This window comes from Sus scrofa, chromosome 15 (assembly GCF_054392235.1).
Source record: "Sus scrofa isolate SSC_HxYL_T2T_F1_AM1 chromosome 15, Sscrofa_HxYL_maternal_Yorkshire_Landrace_v2.0, whole genome shotgun sequence".
NCBI classification, from domain to species: domain Eukaryota; kingdom Metazoa; phylum Chordata; class Mammalia; order Artiodactyla; family Suidae; genus Sus; species Sus scrofa.
Window position 1 is genome coordinate 118,802,799 of NC_139397.1, and position 27,796 is coordinate 118,830,594.

The 27,796-nt window shown below is 47.2% G+C and overlaps 1 protein-coding gene and 1 long non-coding RNA gene across 6 annotated transcripts in view; one reads left to right on the forward strand and one right to left on the reverse strand.

Annotated features, from left to right (window-relative positions):
* LOC146396078 (uncharacterized) overlaps nt 1–27,796 on the reverse strand; it is a 1,511,729-nt gene that overhangs the window by 516,383 nt on the left and 967,550 nt on the right. The window lies entirely within an intron of this gene.
* The window catches only part of AOX2 (aldehyde oxidase 2), a 90,230-nt gene that overhangs the window by 15,787 nt on the left and 46,647 nt on the right, over nt 1–27,796 (forward strand). For 3 of the 5 annotated variants that reach the window (NM_001308472.1, XM_021074624.2, XM_084998170.1), the window contains 13 exons: nt 4,828–4,979; nt 8,973–9,066; nt 11,013–11,122; nt 12,481–12,665; nt 13,283–13,466; nt 15,611–15,703; nt 17,078–17,247; nt 18,118–18,232; nt 19,900–20,022; nt 23,823–23,919; nt 24,341–24,465; nt 25,480–25,613; nt 27,494–27,581. In NM_001308472.1, coding sequence (NP_001295401.1) covers nt 4,828–4,979; nt 8,973–9,066; nt 11,013–11,122; nt 12,481–12,665; nt 13,283–13,466; nt 15,611–15,703; nt 17,078–17,247; nt 18,118–18,232; nt 19,900–20,022; nt 23,823–23,919; nt 24,341–24,465; nt 25,480–25,613; nt 27,494–27,581 — 1,670 coding nt within the window. Of the gene's footprint in view, nt 1–2,631; nt 2,732–4,827; nt 4,980–8,972; nt 9,067–11,012; nt 11,123–12,480; nt 12,666–13,282; nt 13,467–15,610; nt 15,704–17,077; nt 17,248–18,117; nt 18,233–19,899; nt 20,023–23,616; nt 23,793–23,822; nt 23,920–24,340; nt 24,466–25,479; nt 25,614–27,493; nt 27,582–27,796 lie in introns of those variants that run through there. The other 2 variants (XM_084998171.1, XM_084998172.1) reach the window with 2 other exon arrangements.

The window sequence follows — 27,796 nt, forward strand, 5'->3', positions numbered from 1 at the left end:
CAATAGTCTGGAACCTCCTCATACATTTATTTTGTCCGGCCTGTCTCTAACTTTTCATCATTTTTCTGATGTAATATTAAATCCCTACCATGAAACTTTACTGTCAAAAGCTTGCACAGAATGTGAGATACTCAGATGAGATGGTGGAAGACCTCGAATATGTGGGATTCTTGCCTATGAAAAGCCAGGGCGACCCAAAGGAAGTATATTTGCAGGGTCACATTAGTGAGAAGGCGTGAGAGAACTGGCACTCACCATTGGTTGGATGGTCAATTCCAGGGAGGGAGGATGTTTGCAGGAGGAAAATACGCGATATGGTGTCTGGCACTCAAATGCCACTTGTCACATGGGGACAATGGCAAAAGAGTGAGACAAAAATCTACCAGGACAAGCACCCCCCAGTCACTTACAACATCCTTAAGGGCTCACTATGTGCAGATACTGCATCGGGCAAGCTGGCACTCACAGAATAGGAAGGAAACATGCAAGACTTTGCCTTCAAGATGCGTGGGGCCGGGGTTCTCATTGTGGCTCAGCGGTTAATGAGCCCGACTAGTAACCGTGAGGATGTGGGTTCGATCCCTAACCTCAATCAGTAGGTTAAGGATTCGGCATTGCCATGAGCTGTGGTGCAGATGGAAGACACTGCTCAGATCTGGCATTGCTCTGGCTGTGGCGTAGGCCATGGCTACAGCTCCGATCGGACCCCTAGCCTGGGAACCTCCATGTGCTGTGGGTGCGGCCCTCAAAAGACAAAAAATAATAATAATAAGAAGAAGAAGATGCATGGGGAAGGTTCCCATTGTGGCTCAGCAGAAATGAATCTCACTAGTATCCATGAGGACACAGGTTCAATCCCTGGTCCCACTTAGTGGGTTAAGGATCCAGTGTTGCCATGATCTGTGGTGTGGGTCACAGACGTGGCTTGGATCGTGCATTGCTATGGCTGTGACTGTGGTGTAGGCCAGCAGCTCTAGCTCCAATTCAAACCCTAGCCTGGAAACTTCCATATGCCATGGATGCAGCTCAAAAAGCAAAAAAAAAAAAAAAAGCACAGTAAAAATTTTTACGAAAGGCACCTTATTTTACTCCTTCCCTCACCCGCCCAGATAGCCTAGTATATAAGTGCATGTCCCAGGTACATGCATATATGTGCTAAGTGACTGACAAACAATTTCATGGGGAAAAAAGAGACAAATGAAGGCGTGAGTCAGGAAGTTGAATTTGGGATGCAGTGACTTCCTTACCTCGGGGAACCAAGCAGTTGGCTGAACTGAAAGCTTTAGTCCAGACTGACTGGTAGGCCGCTGGATATTTGTGGAAGTCAGAGGTTGGCAGGAGAGGGACCCACCTTGGCTGTATCACTGCCATCCAGGAGTCCTACCTTCCCAGCCTCAACCATCCTTAGCGAAACTTAGATCGTGCTGCAGACCAGCAAGCCTGCCCTTCCCTGGCCTCAGCTGACCCATCTGCAAGGAAAGGGACCCTTCCTGCTTTGCCCGGCACCCACAGCCTCACAGCTCAGCCTCAGGACAACTCAGGCAGCACACCTGAAGACCCCTCAGAAAATTCAGGGAACGTGCTCAAGTTTATCTGAAGTCTTGGGGTGAGTAAATGGGAGAGAAGCCGAAGAAGGAATAGTCAAATGGGTGGTTCGGCAGTATAGACAAGTAGCTTCAGCAAAAGCTCGAGACAGGAAAAACCCTTCTCATCTTCACCCCGGGCATCCTTTAGCCTCATGGTTTTCAAACTTGTCTTTGGCACCACAACCCTGCCCTCAAACAAATTTTAGCAAAAGGAAACCAGCTACACTGTTTGGAGGGGTGAGACTTTTCACTATCCCACTGAGCTCCCCCTACGTCTTCCCCCAACAGGGCCAGGACTCAGGGAAAGTGAACTTGCCTTAGGTCCCCAAACGGGCTTGTGGCTCTTCCCCAAGCCGCACATCTCCCACTTCCACTCCAGAACTCCTGCCGTTACTGCCATTCCCAGGCCCACCTCACATCTGTCCAACTGGCTTTTCGTCTGGACTCTGCAGGCAAAGTTGAACCAGGTTCTAAAATCTGAGGAAAAATGGAGTTCCCATCATGGCTCAGTGGTTAACGAATCAAACTAGGAACTATGAGGTTTTGGGTACGATCCCTGGCCTTGCTCAGTGGGTTAAGGATCCGGCGTTTCTGCGAGCTGTAGTGTAGGTCGCAGACAAGGCTTAGATCTGGTGTTGCTGTGGCTGTGGTATAGGCCGGCAGCTGTAGCTCCAATTCGATCCCTAACCTGGGAACCTCCATAGGCCTCGGGTGTGGCCCTAAAAAAGACACACACAAAAAAATGTTTACTATAGTAAGTGCTCCAGAAAGTTACTGCATTTTTAACCCATAGACCCACAAACTCTGAGAAATACGGAGTTAAAACCCACATTCTGAGAATCAAATATAAAGCTCCTTTCCACTCCATTGAAATACCTGCTAGGTTTTTTCTGACCAAAGATAGAATAAAATTTGAATAGAAGTACAAGAAACAGAATTTTCTCAGTACAGCTATGTCATGCCTGGCACAAAGGGAGGGGGTCATGTGAGCAATGGAAAGAGCCAAACGAAAGCCCCAAAGTGGATTGTCTGGCCTCAGCCTGAGTTTGAAATTCATCCTTAGGAGGACCCAGGCAGTAAGTAGAGAAGACAGCAGGCATTTTACTCTCTCATGGGACTGAACTGCCCTGCTCTACCTGTGTCAGGTAAGAGAGGCTCATGCTGGTCTGTGGATGCTTCTGAACTTAAAAAGATAATATTATAATAATAATAACAATGTCTTTGGTTTCTGATTTCTTCTCTCCCAATAAGGCTCTGGGTCTATAGCATAAGAGAAATTGTCTTCCAATGCTCCTGCAGGCAAAGGGAAGGTAGGAGTTTGCAGATGTTAAAGGCCAAGCTTTATTAGAACTTTGATGGGACGCAACAGACCATCACGGATGGGTCAGGGTTGGGAGCCCCTGTTATAGAATGCCTTTTATGAGACACCGAGGCAGATACAGGTTGAGGACTCAAGCTGAGAGCCATTCCGGGGGAGAGGAGCAGTTTGGTTACTTTTAGGCAAGATTGGCTTAGCATAAGGATAATAAGGAGCAGCTAGTGTTTTCCCTGATCAGTTGGGCTAGCTATGATCATTGAAGCAGCAGGGACTGTTATGGGGCTATGCTGGCAGGAATGGGGGGAAGTACTGTGCCAAGTACATTTTTAATATCAACAAAAATGAAGCTACGTGGGAGGGTGACATATTCTCCAAGATTAATCCACAAGAGAAAAATCAAAGCCTAGTCTGCAACTTATTAAAAAAAAAAAGAACAGACGTGGCGTTCTCATTGTGGCACAGCGGGTTACGAATCCAACTGCAGCAGCTTAGGTTGCTGCAGAGGAACAGGTTCGATCCCCAGCCCAGCGCAGTGGGTTGAAGCATCTGACATTGCCACAGCTGTGGCTCTGATTCATTCCCTGGCCCAGGAACTTCCATATGCTGGGGATGTAGCCGTTAAAAAATAAATAAATAAATAAAGCAGACTAACTGTAACTGCAGTTAGAACCCAGTCCTGGGAGTTCCCATCGTGGCACAGTGGTTAACGAATCTGACTAGGAACCATGAGGTTGCAGGTTCAATCCCTGGCCTTGCTCAGTGGGTTAAGGATCCAGCGTTGCCGTGAGCTGTAGTGTAGGTCGCAGATGTGGCTCAGATCCCGCATTGCTGTGGCTGTGGTGTAGGCTGGCGGCTACAGCTCCGATTCATCCCCTAGCCTGGGAACCTCCATATGCCGTGGGGGCGGCCCTAGAAAAAGGCAAAAAGACAAAAAAAAAAAAAAAAAAAAAAAAAGGAACCCAGCCCTGGAAGTGATGTCAAATCATACTCTGTGTGTTAGTGATACATTCTACAAACCCCAGGGGAAGTGAAAGATTAATTTTTCAAAGCCAACTAAGTCATCTGGTGGTTTGGGTGACTTCATTTTCAAAGATTGTTCTAAACCATTTTTAAATCCCTACCACAGAGAAAACCAAAGCTGGTGCTAATATCCTGCCAATATTCACAAGTATGGCTACAGTGGTCTTTAAATTCTGAATTACTTCCTTGCCAAGCGGCAAATAGCTTTGCCCCAACCCTCCTGAGTGCTCTCCCATTGCTCCTGCCTCCCTAGCCCCTCCCTGGGAACCCCCAACATCCCCACACCCAACAACACCCAACATAAGGCCAGGGGCAGCTCCTGGCATGGGCTGTGTCTATTCTGATTGGGAGTGCCCCTAATGGAACTGGTCGTTGAAGATGTTGAGTATCCAGGCTATCTGCAGAAGAGCAAATCAGCAGTCAAAGCTCTGCTGATTTTAGGCAAGGACCTGGGCAATTGAAAGACCTTTGATTTATTTGTTTAATACCATCAAATTTATCCCCCTTCATCACAAAACAGCTTTGTGTTGCTTCACTGTGGTCAGTCAGGAGGGGGCCACAGAAGGTTCTAGTTGAGTCCTTCCAACTGCTAATTGTTACTCTCATTCCACTCTCCAGCCTGTTTTCTTGCATTTGTCCAAAGAGTGTAGACCAGCCCAAGGGTTCCTAACCCTGGCTGCCCAGGAGAACTCCCTTAAGAGATTTTGATAAAGCCCACACTCAGAGATTCTGATTTGCTTGACATGGGAGTGGGGCATCTGTGGTGTTCTGAGTTCCTGGTGGCTCTTTGTGCAGTCAGTGTGGAGAGCCACTGCACTAGCTGAAGGCTAAGGCCCAGGCACCATGATTACAATTCAGCTTCTTCTTCTCCCGTGTCACCTATAAAAACAATGTGCTTTCCAGGACTGACAATAGGTGCTGGCTGCAGCCTGTCCCAGGTGAATGATATCTTGGCTGAGAGCATATCTGAGCTCCCGGAGGAGAAGACCCAGACGTACCGAGCCCTCCTGAAGCACCTGAAGAGTCTGGCGGGCCAGCAGATCCGGAACATGGCCGTATGTCCTCTGGGCTACTCACTAGGCCCACTACACCTATTTCTCTTTTTTTTATTTTTTATTTTTTTTTATTATAGTCGATTTATAATGTTCTGTCAAGTTCTGCTATACAGCAAAGTGACCCAGTAATACATATATGTATACATTATTTTTCTCATAAAATCTTCCATCATGTTCTATCACAAGTGATTGGATATAGTTCCCTGTGCTATACAGCGGGACTCCTTGCTTATCCACCCCAGATGCAATAGTTTGCATCTACTAACCCCAGACTCCCAGTCCTTCCCATTCCCTCCTCCTCCTTCTTGGCAACCACAAGTCTCTTCTCCATGTCCATGAGTTTATTTCTTTTCTATAGATGGGTTCATATGTGCCATATTTTTAGATGCCACATATAAGTGAAATCATAGGGTATTTGTCTTTCTCTTTCTGACTTACTTCACTTAGTATAAGAATCTCTAGTTGCATCCATGTTGCTGTAAATGACATTATTTTGTTCTTTTTTATGGCTGAGTAGTATTCTATCATGTATATGTACCAGGTCTTCTTTTTTTTTACATAATGATTTTTATTTTTTTCCATTATGGATGTTTTACAGTGTTCTGTCAATTTTCTACTGTACGGCATGTTGACCCGGTTACACATACATGTATACATTATTTTTTCTAACATTATCATGCTCCATCATAAGTGACTAGACAGAGTACCCAGTGCTACACAGCAGGATCTCACTGCTAATCCATTCCAAAGACAATAGTCTGCATCTGTTAACCCCAAGCACCCCATCCATCCCACTCCTTCCCACTCCCTCCCCCTCCCCCTTGGCAACCACAAGTCTGTTCTGCAAGTCCATGATTTTCTTTTCTGTGGAAAGATTCATTTGTGCCATATATTAGATTCCAGATATAAGCGATATCATATGGTATTTGTGTTTCTCTTTCTGACTTACTTCACTCAAGACGAGAATCTCTAGTTCTATCCATGTTGCTGCAAATGGCATTATGTCATTCTTTTTTATGGCTGAGTAGTATTCCATTGTGTATATACACCACATCTTCCTAATCCAATCATCTGTCAGTGGACATTTGGGTTGTTTCCATGTCTTGGCTATTGTGAATAGTGCTGCAATGAACATGCAGGTGCATGTGTCTTTTTTAAGGAGAGTTTTGTCTGGATATATGCCCAAGAGTGGGATTGCTAGGTCATATGGTAGTTCTATGTATAGTTTTCTAAGGTACCTCCATACTGTTCTCTATAGTGGTTGTACCAGCCTACATTCCCACCAATAGTGTAGGAGGGTTCCCTTTTCTCCACACACCCTCTGGCATTTGTTATTTGTGGACTTATTAATGATGGCCATTCTGACTGGTATAAGGTGGTATCTCGTGGTAGTTTTGATTTGCATTTCTCTAATAATCAGTGATGTTGAGCATTGTTTCAAGTGCTTGTTGGCCATCTGTACATCTTCCTTGGAGAAATGTCTACTCAGGTCTTTTGCCCATTTTTCCATTGGGTTGTTGGCTTTTTTGCTGTTGAGTTGTATAAGTTGTTTGAATATTTTAGAGATTAGGCCCTTGTCAGTCGCATCACTTGAAACTATTTTCTCCTATTCTGTAAGTTGTATTTTTGTTTCGTTTTTAGTTTCCTTTGCTATGCAAAAGCTTGTCAGTTTGATTAGGTCCCATTTGTTTATTTTTGCTTTTATTTCTGTTGCTTTGGGTGACTGGCCTAAAGAAAACATTTGTAAGGTTGATGTCAGAGAGTGTTTTGCCTATGTTCTCTTCCAGGAGTTTGATGATGTTTTCTTATATTTAAGTCTTTCAGCCATTTTGAGTTTATTTTTGTGCTTCATCTTCCTCATCCATTCATCTATGGATGGACATTTAGGTTGTTTCCATGTCTTGGCTATTGTGAATAGCACTGAGATGAACAAAGGATGCATGTATCTGTTTGAATGAAAGTTTTGTCCTGTACCTATTTCTTCATCCCACTGAAATGTTGAAATAGGCATTGGCAGAATCAGTATGCAGAGGGTCTCAGCCAATTGAAACACTAGGCATAATAAATGAACATTTAATATTTAACAAACATTAATTACATAATAATGTATTTAAAAGGAGACTCTAAATCAAGTTCAACAGCCAAGGCAAGATAAGTGGGAAAAGAACATCATGATTTTGCTAATTTTGTGATAAGACCTACAAAGAGCCTAATTTAGTCTTAGCCTGCATTAACAGAAAGTCTAATACCTAAGGAGGGTAGCCTCCTCCACCCCAGATTGTTCAGCCTGCAGCTGGAGAATAATGCTTCAATCAGGGAGGCACCCTTCAAGGTCTGCTTGGTTTTGACCTCAGAACCAAGCAGAAGTAGGTTTTCAAAGTACATATCATCCGGGAGTTCCCATCGTGACTCCAACTAGGAACCATGAGGTTGTGGGTTCCATCCCTGGCCTTGTTCAGTGGGTTAAGGATTCAGCGTGATCTGTGGTGTAGGTTGCAGACAAGGCTCTGATATCGAGTTGCTGTGGCTGTGGTGTAGGCCGGCGGCTACAGCTCTGATTAGACCCCTAGCCTGGGAACCTCCATATGCCGCAGAAGCGGCCCTAGAAATGGCTAAAAGACAAAAAGACAAAAAAAAAAAAAAAAAAGTACGTATGATCCCTCCCTCACAGCTCCCTCCCTTACAGACCCCGAATGCTGGCTTAGAAATCCTTGGGATTGAGAGAACCAGGGGAGGACATGTTTCCTTTGAAAAAGCTCGTCAACTGATTCCAAAATAGTCCCTTTCAATGTCAAGAACTGTGACTGACACCCTGGAGCCTGTCAAGGAGATGGTGGCAGGAGAGTGAGGGACTGGAAACTACATGGGAAAGAGAAATGGTGGAGTTCCCTGGTGGTGCAGCAGGTTAGGGATCCAGTGTCGTCCCTGCAGCAGTTCAGGTCCCTGATATGGCATAGGTTCAGTCCCTGGCCTGGGAACTTCCACATTGCACAGGTGTGACAGAGAGAGAGAAAGAAAAGGAAGAGGAATGGTTGGGACCATCAGAGGGATCCTGACTCCTGAGAAAAGCTGTGATGTATTTCACATGATCACAAAGGGTAGACATAGGACCAAAAGATGAGAGCCAGGATGCAGATTTCAGCTCAGTGGAAACAAGAACTTTAAAATCGAGCTATTCATAAAAAAAAACAGGGGTTGGCTTCCCTGTCCCCACCCCTGTTCCGGCCCAGATCATAGCAATCTGGGTGGTCACTGTGGATTCCCTCGCTTCACGGAGAGGAGAGTCCCGAGTGGAATGGCCAGTCATTTCTGAAATGACTGAGATGCTTCTGAGATGCTACAGCCACCTTCTGAGATGCTACAGCCTCAACCAAGTCCGAGTGGGGTCTCCCAGCAAGAGAAAGAGGGCAGCTCCCCCTCAACAGTGTGGATGCCCAGCATCTCAGCATGGCCCATGGGAAGTCTGGCACTTTCAGAGGCCCTGAGATGAGGCTGAGATCCCAAGGCCGGGTGGCATCTCTGTAGCCAGCACGGCGGCCCCCTGTGCCACCTGAATACGAGTAGTTCAGAATTGGCCGCTGAACCTAACCGCTGGGGTTTGAATCCCAACCCTGCCCCTTCCTAGCTGGGGAGTTTCATCAACTAGTTTCACCCAGTTGATCAAGTTTCATCCTTTCTCTGTGCCCCAGAGTCTTCATCCGTAACAGGGGAATAAGGGCATCATCTCACTGGGCTGCGCTGAGGATTAACTGAGTACATACCTGTGAAGGGTGAGACAGCAGGTGGAACATACCAGATGCTATGCAAGTGTTAGATACCATCCATTCCTCATCTGATTCAGAGCCTCCCACCATCTGAATTGAGTCTCATCTGCAGGGCAAGACCCAGATTCCTCTCCACCATTTCACTACCAAAGCAGACCAGAAGCAGGTGTGGGTGGGGCTGGGATTTAAGGGATTGAATGACTGAGGCTCTAACGCTCTCCCTCCTTAGTCCTTAGGAGGACATATTATAAGCCGGCATTGCTATTCGGATCTGAATCCCATTCTGACTGTGGGCAACACTACCCTCAATCTGATATCAGAAAGTAAGTGACCCCAGAACCCTCTGAACCGCACCTGCAGATTTTTTTGTCTTTTTTCAAGGAATTGCTATACCAGAGCCCAGGTCTCTGTCTCTCAGTCCACCACGGAGAGCTCAGGTTCCCGGTGTGGAAGTCACACGGATGCAAAAGAGTGGCTGGTGCCTCCTCCCACACTTCCCCCACCCCACCCCCACATACACACAACACTCAGCCCCGAGCACCCAGGGGTGGTGTGCAGAGGCTGAAGTGAAGGCTCTCTGTGCCTGAGGACCACTGCCTCCTCCTCTTCACACACCCTCTCCATCGCTGTGTGAGCAGCCACAGGACATGCTGCAGACAGCCTGAGCCCCTGGGGGCAGGAGGAAGGCGATGGCTAGTTTTACACGCTGGCTGAGAGGGATGTTCCCATGGGCTACTCTGTGCTATACCACCCTCGTCCCTTCCCCCATACCCTCCAGAAGTGCTCAGCCCTCACCCTGCCCCTGGGATGCTGACACTCCCATTTACTGGCTGCTAACTTGGTGCCAGGCTCTGCTGGGTACTTTCCTCCCGTGGCCACCACCCAGCTGAGATCGCTCGCAGAGGTGGGCTCCAGCCTGCCTGATTTCCAAACAGCCGTGCTTGCTTCTTCTCCATCAGCCGCTTCCCCAGGGCTTCTAATTGCCCCCTTTCCACCGCCCCTCCTCCTCCCTCACCCACGACCCATCAAATCCCTCCTATGGGCTGACACTGTCCCAGGCACTGGGGTGTAGGGGAGCGGTTCCCATATGAACTTTGGGGTGCATCCAACCAGAAATTCTCTCACAGGCACGGTATCCCTCCCGAGGGCTGTGTTGGCTAACACAATCCCATCCCCGATTGGTGGGAACTGAGAAATGTTGGGAGAAACCAGCTGGCAGAGGAAAAGCCCTCATGCCCCTATTCAGCTCTGCGTGGAGCCTTCCCTGGAGAGAGGAGAAAAAGACCCTCACCCCTGCCAGCCCCATGAGCCATCCTGGGGCCAGAATGACCCCAGCTCAACCCCATCAACACTAGGAGAGAAGAAGCCTAGGCTCTGGGGCATCAGGATGGCAAGAACAGCCTGGTCCCCTATACTGGGGGCCTTCTACACTGGGACCAGGGCTGGTACAAGTGGTACCAGCTATCTTCTACTGGGGTGTAGGACGTTACCTTTGGCTTAAGGTCTCTGTTTTCACAGCTCTGCCAAAGCCTCTGCCAGCCTGAGCTCAGCCCGGCTCCCAGGGGGCCAGTAGGTGAGCCCACTGGCCCAGCACCCAGGAAGCCAAGGTCCATGGGGGCGCCTTTGCAACCCTCCTGCCTCCCTCTATACCTGCCTCCCCATCAGCACGACCCCAACCCACGTCAGATTCACCAGGCTGTGGTCTGATCTCCCTATCACATCTCCTGTGGGGCCACAACCACTTTTCAGAGCCAGTGGGGACTGCTCTGACCGCTGTGTGGTGACAGCTGGGCTGAAAAGGGGGTTCGGAGAATCGTTCGCTTTGTGTTAAAGGTATGGGTATCCAGCTTAGACGCCAATAACAGCAGCAGGGACAAAAAAGCAAATCCAATGATCTGCGCTCTGTGAACAGTGGAAACAAACCCCATCTCAGCTTAAGTCACACCCTTACCTTGATCACAGTATTGAACGAGTTAGATTTAGTTAACCAGCCTCTGCTAAAAGATGAAAACGGGCCTGGCAGGCCTGCGGGCAGGAAGAGAGCCAGTTCACATAGCATGTGCACTAACAAGAATAAATGTCATGAAGCTGCTGTCATGAAGGTGCCCCCTGTGGAGAGATGGGGGGGCGCGCTGGTCTGTCACATACTCCCCATAATCGCTCCGTGCAGAGAAAAGTGACCTTTTCTTCTCTGCTGCTGACATTTAAGAGTACAGAATAATCTCGCATTCCTGCTACAACTGTGCAAAAATGTCATTTTCTTCCACAGAAGGCACACGGCAGATTCCTCTAGGCGAACATTTTCTTGCTGGCTTGGCAAGTGCAGATCTGAAGCCAGGGGAAATTTTGGAGTCTGTGTATATCCCTCACTCTCGGAAGGTAAGAATTCCTCCAGTCGCTTTTGAGAGCTGTTTGTTTCTTTCCATAACGGAGTCTGGGCATCTTTAGAAATTTGCAAACAGATGGAAGGAAAATGAGCCTGCCCGGCAAACCTGTTTCCTGTGGGCCACGGCCTGGCATGCCCCCCACCCCCACCCCGGGCCCTCAGCCACCCTCCAGCCCAGGGTGTGGACCCGGGGTTGTTATTTCAGCTGCAGGGTGGGGCCTGCCCGGCCTGCAATCCTGCTTCCACACCCCCTCATATCCAATATGACTCTGAGAGGTGGAAATTAAAGTCCTCTGGCTGTGGAATAAGCTTCTCCGCCTGCGCCACAAGGAGACGGAGGCTGGGGCCGGGCCTCCCCACTCCCCACTCCCCACCCCAGCCGACCCCAGCAGTTCAGAGGAACAGGAGCACCTGGCACAGGATCCCTGGGTAGATGCGGCCACTTGGCCAGCTCTGAAGGGGCCCTCTGTCCTCAAAGCAAAGGGTCCTGGTCCCTGTGCTTCTCCTCAAAGCTGTACTTGAATCCCAGAGGACAGTCTACCCAGAGAGGGATAATGCAACACACACACACACACACAGTGGTCCAAAGCCAGGAGTCAGCTTGGTTTTGCCACAGGTCTTCTATGATGCTTTCAGCCACGTAAGATCTGCATTTGTTTGTCCTCAGGAATGGAAACTTTGAAATGTGTTCCTCATCCAGGGTGCACCTGGGTAAAGGCCGCAGACAGAAACACAGGCAGAGGCAGACCCAAACACGGCACCCTCGCTGGCCATGGAGATGGAACACACTTGGGGTACCGGCCGTCTCCCTTAACCCCATGTCAGCACGCCAGCCGTCATGCTGCCAAGAGTCAGTGGGGGCAGCCGGCACCCTCCCGTCTCGTGTTCCTTATACAAGACTCCAGAGCCCACTCTTGGAAAGTTCTATTCAGTGCCTTTGTGAGCTTTGCAAAATGGAAAAGTAACTGTTTCTACAAACCAAGAGATGCGGTTGGTCTCTTGTGCACCTTAAGCAAATCACATGCAAAAGCATCTGTGTTGGGAGAGCTCCCCCGTCCTCGCAGGGGATAAAGGGGCCTGGAGATGAGAGTTCATGGCACCACCTTGGCAATGATGCAGGCATTCTGTGCAGAGCCCTCCTGTGCAGGGAGAATGCACAGTGATCCCCGTTCTCGGAGGGTATGGGGCATTGGGGGAGGGGACTTTGGCACAATCACCCTCCAGTTGTGCCAACTGTCCTTTGTGTTCCTTTAGATTTAGTCTAAGTGATTCATGAGTGGAACCAAGAAGCAGAACACTGGCTCTTAGTCTAGACATATCAAATAACTCCAAATGGTTTTTGTCTCCGCAGTGGGAATTTGTGTCAGCCTTCCGACAGGCTGAGTGCCAGCAAAATGCCTTGGCCGATGTGAACGCTGGCATGCGAGTCCTCTTCAGAGACGGCACGGACACCGTCGAGGACCTGAGCATCGCCTACGGAGGGGTCGGGGCTGCCACCGTCAGTGCACAAAAGTCCTGCCAGCAGCTTCTAGGGAGGTAAGCGACGAACCCTGTACCCTAGTGGTACAGCTTGATGTCAAAAAAAAAAAAGTGGAAATTTGGCTCCCGCAAGATTTGGTGAAGCCCTGGGAAGATGGAAACTCCTATACATAGAATCACTGCTTGTTCTTTCTGTCATTTTGCCAAGTGAATCCAACCTTATCTGACTTTGATTAATTAGGTGCCACTCTTTGGGTGAGGGGTATGACAAAAATGGCCCAGGACCGCGTTGAGCCCCAGTGCGCTTGTGCATATCAGCCCTCCGGCAAACCCACGCCAGGCAGCATGGAAGTGGTATCTACCACTCCCAGTGCTGGGGGGCACTCTTTCTCAGTAAAGGCGATGTTCAAGTCTAAGTCCTGTCCAGTCCGTAATGGAATTGGCCCTAACGGTCTATTTATTGAATGCCTGGTTCCAGCCCATTCTGGCTACCTAGCGCAGCCTCTCGGGCCATGGTTTTCCTGAAGGGCTTGGTTAGATAGTTTCCAAATTCCCTTCCAACTCAAAATGAGACTTTGGGGTCGCTAAACCATCACCCTCCCATATCGAGCATATGCCACCAGTCACTGAGACCGTCCCTGTGACCAGTTCCTTCCTGCCTCCAACCCTACCAGGCGCTGGGATGAGCTGCTGCTGGATGAGGCTTGCAGGCTGCTGCTGGACGAAGTCTCCCTCCCAGGCTGGGCTCCAGGCGGGAGAGTAGAATTCCGGAGGACTCTGGTGGTCAGTTTCTTCTTCAAGTTCTACCTGGAAGTTCTGCAGGAACTGAAGAAGGGAGTAGAGCAGTTCCCTGTGCCTGTGAGTACTCTGGCTTTCATGGGCTCCTGGCAGCCATAAGCTCCCGACTTTCCTATTGCTTTTGCAAACTCTCCTGTGGGCAGCCTGTCTGCTCCCAGCTGTCCCTGCTTCCAGGATCCAGCCCGGAAGGGCCACTATGCAAAGCTCAGGACATCAGACTGTCTTCAGCACACAGATGCTTACCTCATGCCCTGACCAGGGACACATGATGGGGCCCCTGCCTCCCATGTGCAATTTTTTTTCTTTTAAAACCAACTTCCCTGAAGTATAATCACACACAATGAAATGCACCTATTTAAACTCAGAGAGTTTTATGTGTACACTGGTGTAGCCACCAAATGTAGAGCATTTCTGTCGCCCCAAAATTGTCCTTTTGACCTGTGCTTTCAGCTCTCCCACCCCTGCCCCCAGGCAACCTCTGATCTCCTTTTGACACTATAGATTAGGCAAAAGCCTATTCTAGAATTTTATATTCAATATGAAATGTAAAATAAAATTTTATTGTTCAAAAAAAACAAAACTTGGAGTTCCCACCATGGCACAGTGTGTTAAGAATCTGACTGCAGGAGTTCCATTGTGGCTCAGCAGGTTAAGAATCTGACTGGAGTTCCCGTGGTGGCTCAGTGGTTAATGAATCCAACTAAGAACCATGAGGCTGCTGGTTCGATCCCTGGCCTTGCTCAGTGGGTTAAGGATCCAGCGTTGCCATGAGCTGTGGTGTAGTTTGCAGACGCAGCCCGGATCCCACTTTGCTGTGGCTCTGGCATAGGCTTGGCAGCTACAACTCCGATTAGACCCCTAGCCTGGGAACCTCCATATGCCGTGGGTGCAGCCCTAGAAAAGGCAAACGACCAAAAAAAAAAAAAAAAGAATCTGACTAGTATCCATGAGGATGCTAGTTCAGTCCCTAGCCTCCCTCAGTGGGTAGGTTGCAGATGTGGCCCCAATTCTACCCCTAACCTGGGAACTTCCGTATGCCACAGGAGTGGCCCTTAAAAGAAATAGAAAAAGAAAAAAAAAATCTGAGTGCAGAGGCTCAGTTTGCTATGGAGGTACAGTTTCGATCCCTGGCCCTACCCAGTGGATTAAAAAGATCCAGTGTTGCCAGACCTGTGGTGTAGGTGGCAGCTGTGTCTTAGATGCAATCCCTGGCCTGGGAACTTCCATGTGCTGCAGGTACAGCCACTAAATAAATATTAAAAAAAAAAACAAAACGTATTTATATGCTAATATTTAAGTACCTTTTACGCAGAATTTCTGACTATAAATTTCTGGGGAAGTCTCTGATGGCCTAACAGGTTAAAGCTCCTGTGTTTTCACCACTGTGGCTCTGGTCCCTGCAGTGTGGCACAGGTTCAATCCCTGGTCCAGGAACTTCCACATGCTGCGGGTGGGGCAAATTTTTTTTAAAAAAAGAGGGAGAGGGAGACCCTGAAATAAATGTTGTAACTCTCATAAATGAAATAAATAAATAAATTTCTAGAATGTTACCAACGCAAAACATCTTCTCTCCCTGTCCCCCCTCTCCTCTAATCTATATATCTTTCCTCCCTAAATACGACTACAGCTCTCACCCTACCTTGCACTTCTGTTCTCCAGTCACACCCATCCCAACAGCCAAGGGGCCCTAAACTGTCTGGTTTTCATTCATTCAGATGAAGACCTTCGCACACCACATTTGCCAGAGCACTTCTTGTCCCCATTGAATTTCTGAATCAAGACACTTGATGTGTTTCCGTGACAGCCAGAGAACCTTCCCGGTGTTACTGCTCTCCCAGAAAAGCTGCGTTGCTGAGGAAAACAATCAGGATTTGAGCTCTTCTGTGTATAGTTAACCACCCCAGCTCTTTCTTAGAAATGGCTTATGCAGCCCCAAATGTTCTTGCTTCTCCTCCTGCCTCTGCCCAGCTCGCTGACAGGCCTCTCCCTCTTCAGGCTGAGGGAGGGTCACATTCACCCAGCCGTGGGAAGGATGGCAGCTCAAGGAAGCAAGATCCTGGGAGGCGATGTGGATTTGCGTTCTCCAGGCGACCTGAACCTTGCGGTCTCTTGGCTACTTTAGCCAAGTCACTTTCACATAACTCAAAGCCCAGTTTAATCATAGACCAATCAGCTTATCTCTATTGTTTTGAATCGTCTCTCAGGGCACCTGCCGTTCTCCTGAAATTTCAGACGGATTCCTAAATGCTCTAGAAGACTTCCCGGTCACCATACCCCAGGGAGTCCAAAGGTACCAGGTCAGTGAGTTTGATGTAATGGAAACGGAGAAACTCAGGGACGGCGATAGCTGTGTGGACAAGCAAGTACTTCGGAGTCGCAATCTTCCCTTCCGACCTTCAAGTTGTTGCTGGAGCATTGGTCCTTTTTTCAGGCGGAGCCAGGGAGAGGCTGGATCTAAGATCAGGCCTGAGCTACTGCTGGAGGCACTCAGGGCTGAACGTGCCTGAAGCAGTTTGAGCACCTAATAAGCCAGAGCTTCTTCAAACAGATGTTCCTTGTGCATTTGTTTGAAGAGTATCTAAGCCAGGCAGTGGGAGAAGGACAAAGCAGGATAGTAGCAAGTTTCGGCCTCCAGCCCTGACTGCAAATGTTTACTCTCCAGTCAGCAAAACAAAAGCCCTGGGAGTTCCTGTCATGGCTCAGTAGTTAACAAATCCAACTAGGAACCATGAGGTTGCAGGTTCGATCCCTGGCCTTGCTCAGTGGGTTAAGGATCCAGCGTTGCCGTGAGCTGTGGTGTAGGTTGCAGATGAGGCTCAGATCCCGTGTTGCTGTGGCTGTGGTGTACGTCGGTGGCTACAGCTCCGATTCAACCCCTAGCCTGGGAACCTCCATATGCCACGGGAACGGCCCTAGAAAAAGGCAAAAAGAGAGAAAAAAAAAAAAAAAAAAACCCTGCAAGTAACTGAACCCCCTCTTCTTGAAGGTCAATTTAGCCAGTATCTATTAGCATCTGTTAGAGCACAAGCCCTCCACCTCCCTATCTTCACACATTCTACACACAGATAGATCTTCGTTGAGACGGGTTCCAGAATAAACATTTTCTCCTTCTGCTAGTACCCCCAGTGATGTTTTTGTGCCACTCACAAGGGCAGCCAAGGCACCTTACACCTTGGCTGCCATGGCCCCCCTCCCCCGCCAGAGGGCCCGCTCAAGTCCATTAGCAGGATTTTGACTTAGGGTTTGGTCTGCCACCCTCAGGAACTACATCCCCTTAGACCTTGTTATCATGATCAGTTTTGTGTCAACAGGTTAATCATGGGAAAGGTAAGAAATCTGGACAGGAAGACCCTCTGAATTCCAGAGGAAAGGGGTTCAGGAGTAACACTTGGGGAAAAGAGATACCAAAATGGAGAAGCAGGGGTGCCCCCTTCACCTGCATCACAGTTTTGCCAAAACATTGGCCTCATCTAAAGCATTGCTACCTAACTGAAATGACAGCTCCCTGCTAGTTACAGCATTAAATTGTCATGCTCATCTGACCCACTCCAGTGTCTGTTGCCTAAGGGTGACCCTCGGATTTCTCAATCCAGAATCAGGAATGTCGGTGCCTGGCCAGGCCGCTTCTGCAGATTAACGTTTTCCAGGTAAACTCTTGTCTTTCTCTGTAGAGTGTGGATTCTCACCAGCCCCTCCAAGATCCAGTCGGACGCCCCATCATGCACCTCTCAGGTCTTAAACATGCCACAGGTGAAGCCATATTTTGTGATGACATTCCCATGGTGGATAAAGAACTTTGCATGGCTTTGGTGACCAGTACCAGAGCCCATGCAAAAATCATGTAAGTAACCAAAAAGCTTTCAAAAAGCCTTTCTAGAGAGTTCCCGTCGTGGCACAGTGGTTAACGAATCCGACTAGGAACCATGAGGTTGCGGGTTCGATCCCTGGCCTTGCTCAGTGGGTTAACAATCCGGCCTTGCCGTGAGCTGTGGTGTAGGTTGCAGATGTGGCTCAGATCCAGCATTGCTGTGGCTCTGGTGTAGGCTGGTGGCTACAGCTCCGATTTGACCCCTAGCCTGGGAACCTCCATATGCCACGAGAGCGGCCCAAGAAAATGACAAAAAAAAAAAGCCTTTCTAGGAGTTCCCTTGTGGCCCAGCAGGTTAAGTTCCCTGCTGTGGCTCAGGTTTGATCCCTGGCCCAGGGACTTCCATGTGTTGCAGGCATGGCTAAAAAAAAGAAGGAAGGAGGGAAAGAAGGAAGGAAGGGAGGGAGGGAGGAAGAAAGAAAGTCACAATGATAAGCCCCCTGCTTTCTCTAATCTGGAAACACCTTTATCTGCCTGCTGTAGCCTCAGGCAAGGCTGAAAGGAGTAACTCTGAGCAGGACTGATATTCAGCTGGAGATAAAAACACCGACCTCCCTCATTGCTAAATGGTAAATGGCCACTGTCGTAAGCTTCCTAAGGACACCCCTTACCACACCACGTTGCTCGCCCGTTTCCCCTTGAGGTAGCTGCCATGTTGCCCTCAACCCAGCAGGGTGCCCCCAGACCCTGCTTTATGGTAGGTCAGCTCTGATTGGTCAGAGTCTACAGTGGCTCCATCAGTTGTTATATATTTTGATTTTCACCCATGCTCCACCCCTCCCTCATCTGCGGGGCCCTCAAAGCTTGCTGATTCCTACCTCTTAAATATTTCTCTCTTTTCAGATCAATTGATCTGTCTGAGGCCCTTGAACTACCGGGGGTGGTTGATGTGATAAGAGCTGAGGATATTCCAGGCACCAACGGTGCTGAAGGTGACAAGTTGTTGGCTGTAGATGAGGTGAGGTTCAGAACATGCCTTCCCATGTGACTTTGGGCATCTAATCCCCAAGGTGCCCCCTCCAGGCGGCTTCCCATGCCCTCCCAGCCCTCTCTGTCTCTGGGGGGTAGACATGCCAACTCTTCCAGCTTCTTTCTACCCTGATGCCTTTATTCAGATGGACCTACCCATCTGGAATCAGGAAATACCATAGCAAAAAGGAAATTTGTTGCAGAAAAACTACAAGTCCTAGTTCCCCCACTGCATGCTCTTGAGTCGATTACTCTTATTTGAAGAATACATGCAGGAAATGACGGGTGTCAGGACAGAAATCCTTGAAAAATCTAGAAACAGAGTACAAATAGACCATCACTCCCTGGTATTTATACCAAACTCTCTCCCTTCCTGAACCAACCGTCTCCCTGCCACCGCCCCCGGACCTTCACATATTCTATTTTTAATAAAGTTGCTAGCGTCATCTTTGACCTTTTCATTCAATTCTGCAGTCATTCAGTGAGCACTTGCTTTCGGAGCCAGGCTACCTTGGTTCATGTTCTCATGTGGCTACTCAGTAGCTGTGTATCATCACCTGTAAAATGGGCCTACTCCTAGCACCCACCTCATTGCATTGTTGTGGATTTAAATGAGCTAATACAAGCAAGTGCTCACAGCAGTGCTTAGCGTGTGAAGGCTCTCAGGAGGTGTTAGCCACTTTTGTCGCATCTCAGTGAGTCCCGCACAGACCCTTTCTCCTCCAGCCATGGAACCAATCACTGCTCTTTGGTTGAGCTCCAGATGACAAGGTTGACTAAGATTTAGGAGCTTTGTTATCTGCTCAGGCTGTAGTAACAAAACTACAGACTGGGTGGCCTCAAAACACAGAAATTTAGACACTCCCACTGTGGCACAAAGGGTTTAATCCCCAGCCCAGCACAGTGGGTCGGGGATCCCACGTTGCCACAGCTGTGGCTTAGTTCAAAGCTGTGGCTCAGAGCTGATCCCTGGCCTGGGAGCTCCATATGCCATGCAGTAGGCGTCCAAGGTCAAGGTGTTGGCAAGTTTCTCCCGAGGCCATTCTTCCCAGCTTGCACATGCCCTCCTCCTCCCATGTTCTCACTTGGCCTTTTCTCTGTACGGGAGCCTCCCTGGTATCTCTTCCTCTTCTTATAAGGACACCAGCCGTATGGAATTAGAGCCCGACCCCCAACCCCCAAGACATCACTACCTTAATTACCTCTTTTTTTTGTTTTGTTTTGTTTTTTGGTTTTTTTTTTTTTTGTCTTTCTACCATTTCTTGGGCTGCTCCCATGGCATATGGAGGTTCCCAGGCTAGGGGTCCAATCGGAGCTGTAGCCACTGGCCTATGCCAGAGCCACAGCAACATGGGATCTGAGCCACATCTACGACCTACACCACAGCTCACAGCAACACCGGATCCTTAATGCACTGATTGAGGCCAGGGATCGAACATGTGTCCTCATGGCTACAAGTCAGATTCGTTTCTGCTGAGCCACGACGGGAACTCCTAAAAGAAAATCTTTTTAGCCGAGCCCAGGTAGTTGAAAGCAACTCCAGTGTGGTTATCACTGTTCAGCAGTGATAACTAAGACACCTGCTATTGATAAGTTTGCACTAACTGTACTTCTATGCAGAATTTCCCACCTGCTTCAAGCATGTGCTTTCTGCAGGTACTTTGCGTGGGCCAGATCATCTGTGCTGTGGTTGCAGAAACAGATGTACAGGCAAAGCGTGCAAGTGAAAAGATAAAGATAACCTATGAAGAGCTGGAGCCTGTAATTGTCACCATCGAGGTAAGCAGGCACTGGGTTTCTATGATGACTTGTAAAATCCTAAGTCCCTTTGCAGGAGTTCTCTCCGTGGCACAGCAGAAATGAATCCAACTAGAATCCATAAGGATGCAGGTTCAATCCGTGGCCACGCTCAGTGGGTTGGGGATGCGGCTTTGCCGTGTAGACCACAGACCCAGCTTGGATCCCATGCTGCCGAGGCTCTGGTGTAGGCCAACAGTTGTAGCTCCAATTCGACCCTGAGCCTGGGAATTTCCATATGCCACAGGTGCCGCCCTAAAAAGCAAAAAAAAAAAAAAAAAGTCCCTTTGTAAAATTTTTTTTCCACTTTTTTAAAAACTAAATTTAGTTGATTTATGATGTTTTACCCACCTTTGTAAACACTTTACTGTGAGGCTAATTTGGGGCTCTGCTTTTTTCTTGTCACCGGTTTGCTCTGGAAAAATCAGGTTTCTCTGGAAGGTATTACTTAACACGAATTAAAATTAGATTTGGCTCCAAGAAACAGGAGAAAATAGAAGTTTCTTTCTCTCTCACATTCAAAAAGTCTAGAAATGGCGAGTCCCAGGTAGGAACCCCAACTTGGGGTTCTAGTGTCAGGGGTCTGGGTTCCCTGTACCAGGTAGCTCCATCCTGTGTGGTTTCTATTGTCCAGGTCATTAGTCCACAATGGCTACTGAAGTCTGGCCATTGAGTCTATATTCAGTCAGCAGACAGAATGAGGTGATGAAGAAAAACATAACTCCTCCCTTTCAGGACACTTCCCAGAAGTTACACAGAATCTTCCTACATCTTGTTGGTCAGAAACGAGTCATATGCCACACCCAACCCACCGAGAAAGGGGAGCTGGGAAGTGTAGATTTCATTCTAGGTGGCCAAGTGTCCACTAGAAATTGGGGATTACTTGAGGAAAGGGGGGAGAATGATATTGGGAGCAATAATCTTTTCAAGGTGGACCCCAAAAGCAGAGGGACTTTTGTGGTGGAATTCCACAGAAATTTCCATCCTCATTGCTGGCTCTAGATGATGGAATGCAAAGGCTACTTCCAGCAAAAATAATGAATTTAGATTAAGAAATTCAAATGTGGACTGGGGTTCCCAGGTTCTAATTCGATGAAGGATAAGTTCATAGCAATTGAGTTGGGAAAACCTTACTTATTTCTTTGCTCGTGAAAGAAAACAACATTTTTTCAAAGGCCCTAGTGAACCATTTGAAGATTTTTTTAAAGGTACCTAAAAGGTACAATTTGCTCAATATTCAAAGTGTTTAAAAGGTCATTTCTCTTGTTTTTTCTAAACTAAGTCAACTCTGTTCCAAATTCCCATTTCATCAAGTTTATAAGAAGTTCAGGCCATTTTTCTTGGCTCACTTCCTTTCCTAGAGTTGCACTGAAAGCCTAATAAGAGTTTTTGAACTTTCACCTCCAATTCCATTTCCAAAAGGGGGAAATGTCCTGCAGAAGACACACACGTGAAACATTTTGGGACTCAGAATATTTAGAGCTCTAGAGTATCCTCAGAATAGGACTGTCTACCTATTTTTTGTCAGCAAAAAAATTATTTTGTGGCGTTCCCTTGCAACACAGTGGGTTAAGGATCTGGCATTGTAACTGCAGCAACTTGGTGTTGCTGCTGTGGCTCGTGTTTGATCTCTGGCCCGGGAGCTTCCACATGCTGAGGATGTGGCCAAAAATAAAATTCTCTTGTGAAGGAAAGTAAATAAAAAAAGTCATATATATCAATACTTATTCATCCATTTATTCATGTGACTATATATATAAGAAACTGTGTAGTGGACTGGTTGAAAGCACAGATTCTAGAACCAAACTGCCAGGTTCGAATCCTGGCTATACTACTCCCTAGCTTTGTGACCTTGAGCAAATTTCCTAACTTGTCTGTGCCATGGTTTCCTCATCTGTAAAATGATGGTAATAATAATATTAATACCTACACATCAGGTTGTTGTGAGACTAAATGAGTTAATACATGTAAAGCACTTAGAACAGTGCCTGGCACCTAGTTAGTGCTTGCTGAATATAGCATATATTATAGTAAGATTACACTGCCTTGGGACACATGTACATACTTCCACGTGTACTAAGGTGACCTATTGAGATCTTGGTTTAGCAAAAAAAATGGAAATTTCTTCTATATTGTCCACTTTCTGCTGCTTCGAGAAATCAGGTATTCCTTATTAGGCAAAATGTTTCTCAAAAGTAGGCCCAGGCTTGAAAGCTGCCTCTATCACTTATTTGAAACATATCTTTGAGAAAGTTATTTTAACCTCCTTTTAAGCTCAGTTTCTTCATCTGGAAAATGGAGAGAATAACAGAATTCATGCGAGAACACATGCAAATACATTGTATATTGTGCAGTATTTGACACAAAATAAGCACCCAATAAATAGTAGCTGCTCTCATTCTCATTCTCATCATTAGCAAGAAAAGTATGGACTTAAGGCCACTAGAGAGTTAGAACACAGGAGACGGATGCCATTGTGAAGTACAGAAAACACCTAAAGATTAAGCAGGATCGGAGTTCCCACTGTGGCTTGGTGATAACAAATCCGACTAGTATCCCTGAGGACTCGTTTCTATCCCTTGCCCTGCTCAGTGGATTAAGGATCTGGCATTGCCATGAACTGTGGTGTAGGTCGAAGATGCGGCTAGGATCCTGCATTGCTATGGCTGTGGTGTGGGCTGGCAGCTGCAGCTCCTATTCACCCTCTAGCCTGGGAACTTCCATATGCCATGGGTGCGGCCTTAAAAAGGTGAGAAAGAAGGAAAGAAAGAAAGAAAGGAAGGAAGAAAAAGAGATTAAGCAGAATCAGCTGTCAGTAGGTCAATCCACACAACCTCAGAACCAGATGGCTTCCAGCCTTCACACGTCATTTCATAGTACTGTAAGGAAAAAAAAAAAAAACAACAAAAAAAAAACTGAGCAAAGGGCTAGAAAGGCCCTCATGAGATATGCCAAATACTCAAAGAAATGAACAAACTGTCTACCGTGTCTGTTGGGCTTTCTTGCCCCAGGGATGCCTTAGAACTTGAGTCCCCCCTCCAACCCCCAACACAGTCTCATTCCCATACATGAGCTCCCTAAGTCTGACACAAGCATTTTTCTTCAGGGAGTGGGCAGGGGGTGGAAAGAGGTCCCAAACCACACTCATTTTTCCTTTGGACCCATTACCTCTTCCCTGGCGATCCACACTGGAAGTGAGAATGAGTATTTCTCATCCTGGACCCCCCTAGTGTCCCCAGACCTCAATTCTTTTTTTTTTTTTTTTTTTTTTTTTTTTTGCTATTTCTTGGGCCGATCCCGCAGCATATGGAGGTTCCCAGGCTAGGGGTCGAATTGGAGCTGCAGCCACCGGCCTACGCCAGAGCCACAGCAACACGGGATCCGAGCCGAGTCTGCAACCTACACCACAGCTCACAGCAACGCCGGATCGTTAACCCACTGAGCAAGGGCAGGGACCGAACCCGCAACGTCATGGTGCCTAGTCGGATTCGTTAACCACTGCACCACGATGGGAACTTCCCCAGACCTCAATTCTTAACGTTCCTCTAATCCGTGTTGGTTTTCTCTGCAATTTAGAAGGCGGTTCCTCTGCTGTCTCATCTCTGCGGTGAGCCTGCTGCTCTAGGAGATCCTCCATTGCTTCCCTGACTCCTTTCATATGTCCTAGCAGACGGCAGTTTTCGAGAGTGTATTGGCTTTTGAGTAAGAAAAAATTGCCAGTGGACAAAAACAATAAAAAGAATTGGCTTTGGTGTTGTTGTTTTTTTTTTCCTGTCACTCAGGATGCCATAAAACACAACTCATTTCTGTGCCCTGAAAAAAAACTTGAACAAGGAAACATGGAGGAGGCATTTGAAAACGTCGATCAAATTGTTGAAGGTAAATGACTCGAGATCCTTTCCAGAATCTTGGCCCAATTCTCTTCTGAAGAGACATGGAGAGCATGTAATTTCCTCTCAGAAGGACCAGCCTCTCGGGTCTTGGCACTCTGCCTCCTTCCAGATTGTGTGTGTGTTGCTTTGGGGGGGGGCGGGGAAGGGAGCAACAGAATCAATAGAAGAAAAATTCCTGAGACTTGGAGCAGTCAAGGACAGAGGTAAAAACAGTAGCAAACACTTTCAACTTGTTATCCAGAGCTACAGTCTCTGAAACAGATGGTCTCCGTCGTCACAGGACAACTGCCTGAGCCATCCGTTCCCCGGTCAGGACACGTCCAGCTGGCCAGTCCCACGTCTCGCTTGCTTTTGAATTTCCAACCAGCACACACCTCCAGGCATTTCCCTGTGCTTGCACTTCACAGGAGAGGTCCACGTGGGCGGACAGGAACACTTTTACATGGAAACGCAGAGAGTGCTTGTTATTCCAAAGACCGAGGACAAAGAACTGGACATTTATGTGTCAACACAGGATCCAGCCCACGTGCAGGTGAGGTCCAGGATCCCCCCACCTCCTAAGTCCTAATTCCGTCATGACTTCCAGCCCCCACTCAGAGCTGGCCGCCGTTTTACCTGCAGCATCTTAGAATCAGCAGAGCAGCTAAAACCCCAGAACCTTTTTTTTTTTTTTTAATGTTTTCTGATCTTGTCAGGTACATGAAAGAACAGCCAGTCACTTTCAGTTTAAAGAGTCTATCCCCTGGCTTCATGCTTAAATGTAATCACAGGATCACATTAAAATGTAATCACAGATCACCTGCCGTGTTTGATTGGATAATGACACAGTTATTTCTGCACTTTCTTTCACCCTAAAGTAATCATTATGGGTAACCTTTGGAATAAACACATCACTTTATAGCACTTTTTCTTTCTTTTTTTTACTTTTTAGGGCCGCAAGTGTGGCTTATGGAGGTTCCCAGGCTAGGGGTCCTATCGGAACTATAGCTGCCAGCCTATACCACAGCCACAGCAACTCGGGATCTGAGCCACGTCTGCAACCTACACCACAGCTCACGGCAATGCCAGATCTTTAACCCACTGAGCAAGACCAGGGATCAAACCTCTGTCCTCATGAATACTAGTCGGGTTTGTTACCACTGAGCCACAATAGGAACTCCTTTATAGCACGTTTTCATCCGCAGTCACAAAGCGCTCCAGGTTTTAGCTGCAAACATATGTTCTTCAATAGATTGTCAGGAATTCACTGGTTTTCACCTTGCTGGGACGTTAGGTGTAGGCATCTGGCTAGACTCCAGCTTCTGACAGGAATCCAGGACTCTGACAGTTTCCCTTTTGGAAAATACCATTTCTCTGCTGGAAAGTCTGATCTCTGAAGATTAACAATGTTTACGAATTCAACAGAGCTCCACGCAACGAAGTCAGATTATATCGTTTGGTTTTTTACTGACGGTAGATGCGGATGAATTTTGCTGGGATGTGGAAAGCAGAAGCCTTCTTCGCCATTTCACTCTTGTAAAACTTTCCCATTACCGACCTTTTACAGAAAACGGTGTCCTCTACTTTAAACATCCCCATCAACAGGATCACCTGTCATGTAAAACGAGTAGGTGGAGGTTTTGGCGGGAAGGTGGGAAGACCAGCTGTATTCGGGGCTATTGCTGCTGTGGGCGCCATCAAGTAAGTGCACTTGGAGACACGGAGGAGGTGAAATGCACAGAGTTGAGAGGCACTTGGGCTGCTGTCATAACCACCTGAGGGTCTTTGGGCAACTCAGCCTCCTGTTTCTTTTTCTTTATAATTATAGGTAATACTACCCACCTGGAGTTATTGGGAAACTCAGATGCACACAGAACTTTGAATAGGCTAGTTTGCTCTTAAGAGGAAAAGCGGTATTATGAGTTCAACACCTCTACTGCTAAGGCTGAGCTTCAGAGAAGATGACCCATTTGGGGGTGGGGCAAGGCACCTGCCCAGGTGGCGTGCCAGGAGGGAGGCTGCTCCCCCACTTTTTCTTCCTACCCTCAGCTGCAGGGTGGGGTGAGGGGAAAATTCTCCCATCCGCTGCCTCCCTGCACCTGAGCTGGCTCTTCAGTGTGTGCTCAGTGGACATGTGACATCCTCCACGAGAGCTCTTGTGCTAACCTCAATCAGAAGTCTTGCTCCTTCATGGTGCTGGCTTTTCTATTCCTTGATCTATTTTTATGGCTGTTGATTACTATGTCATAGCTCCAATCCCAGCCTGCAAAGTTCAAAGGTCCTGCTTCCTTTGACAATTTTCCTGTAGTTCAGAGATCCCAAAGCACTCAGATATGGGGCAAGTTTTGCAATGAGAGGTGGGAAAAGGCAGGATCTGAATCCCATCCCCAGTTTTTTCCATCATGAAACTCTCTCTGTTCACAACCACCCAGAACTCAGCAAGGGATAATGAATTCATTGTAATCCCATCAGGCTTTGTACATTTAAGACCTCTCAAACATGACTGCACATTAGTATCATCTGGGGAGCATTTAAATCCAATAGCTAGGCTGCCCCATATTGACCCAGGCATCAGTCTGTTTTAAAACTTCCCCAGTGGTTCCGCTATTCAGGCAAGTGTGGGAACAAGCACCTTAGGCTGCAACATCTGCCATGCATTAAGTGGTCCCCAGAGCAGTGTTCTCAAACTGCTGATAATGAGAGTTTCCTGGGCTTGTACAAATTCCTGCCTCCCCTTCCCAGACCCCACTGAAGAATAATCACCAGGGGATGCACCTGGAAACTATGCATTTAACTGATGCTCCAGGTGGTCCTCATCATTAAAGACCAGGAAACCCTGGGCTAGAATCGTGGATTTCAACACGTACCTGAAGACACCTGCATCAGAATCACAGGGAAGTACAGATTCTGGGGCCCCTCTCAACCTATTGAATCAGGGCCCTAGTGCTAAGCCCAAGAATCTGCATTTCACTAGCACTCCAGATGATTCTTCTGCACTCCAGAGTCTGGGAAGCTCTGCTCTAGACAAACAGAAAGCCTGAATCTCCTAACTACCTAAGGGCCCAACTTAGCCAAACACAGAAACTTGGGCAAAAATGAAGATTTTATCCTAGATGTCCTAGGCCATGTACTTGGCCTTGTTTTTCAGTTGTCCTGTTAAGTTTGCATCTATCTGTTCACACTCTTTATATTTGGTAACTAGTGACGGAGATATGCAAAATATATGAATCTGGGTAAGGGTCAAATTTGAAGCTGTAAGAATATAAGTTAACTCACATATGGCATTCATCCCTTTTGGCTAGATCTCCAAACATGGAATTATAGAACACAGGGATATTAGTAATTTAGTCAAACGTCAATTCATATCAGTGCCTGGCACATCATATGTACTCATGAATATATAAGTGATGAGTGGATGGTTAAATGAATAGTTGAGTGTGTAGGTAGGAGGGTGGATAGATGAATGGGTGGGTAGATTGTTGAATGAGAGGATTGATAAATAGATGGATGGATGGATGGATGGATGGATGGATGAATGGGTGAGTGGGAGGGATGAAGAATCTAAAATTTGTTTTCTTTAGAACTGGTCACCCCATCCGTCTTGTTCTTGATCGCGAAGATGATATGTTAATAACTGGGGGAAGACATCCATTATTTGGAAAATATAAAGTAAGTATTAAATATGAAAATATTAAAGCACTTCATTTTATTTGGTTTTATCCTTTTCTATTATTTTGATTTTACTAAATTCAAAAAACAATAAACTTAGCATCTAAATTATTAAATATTTAATAAATAGTTAAATATTAAATATTAAAATATTTGAATACTCAACATTTTACAAGGAACTTTTAGAAAATCTAGTATAGAGTTATGAAGACGTC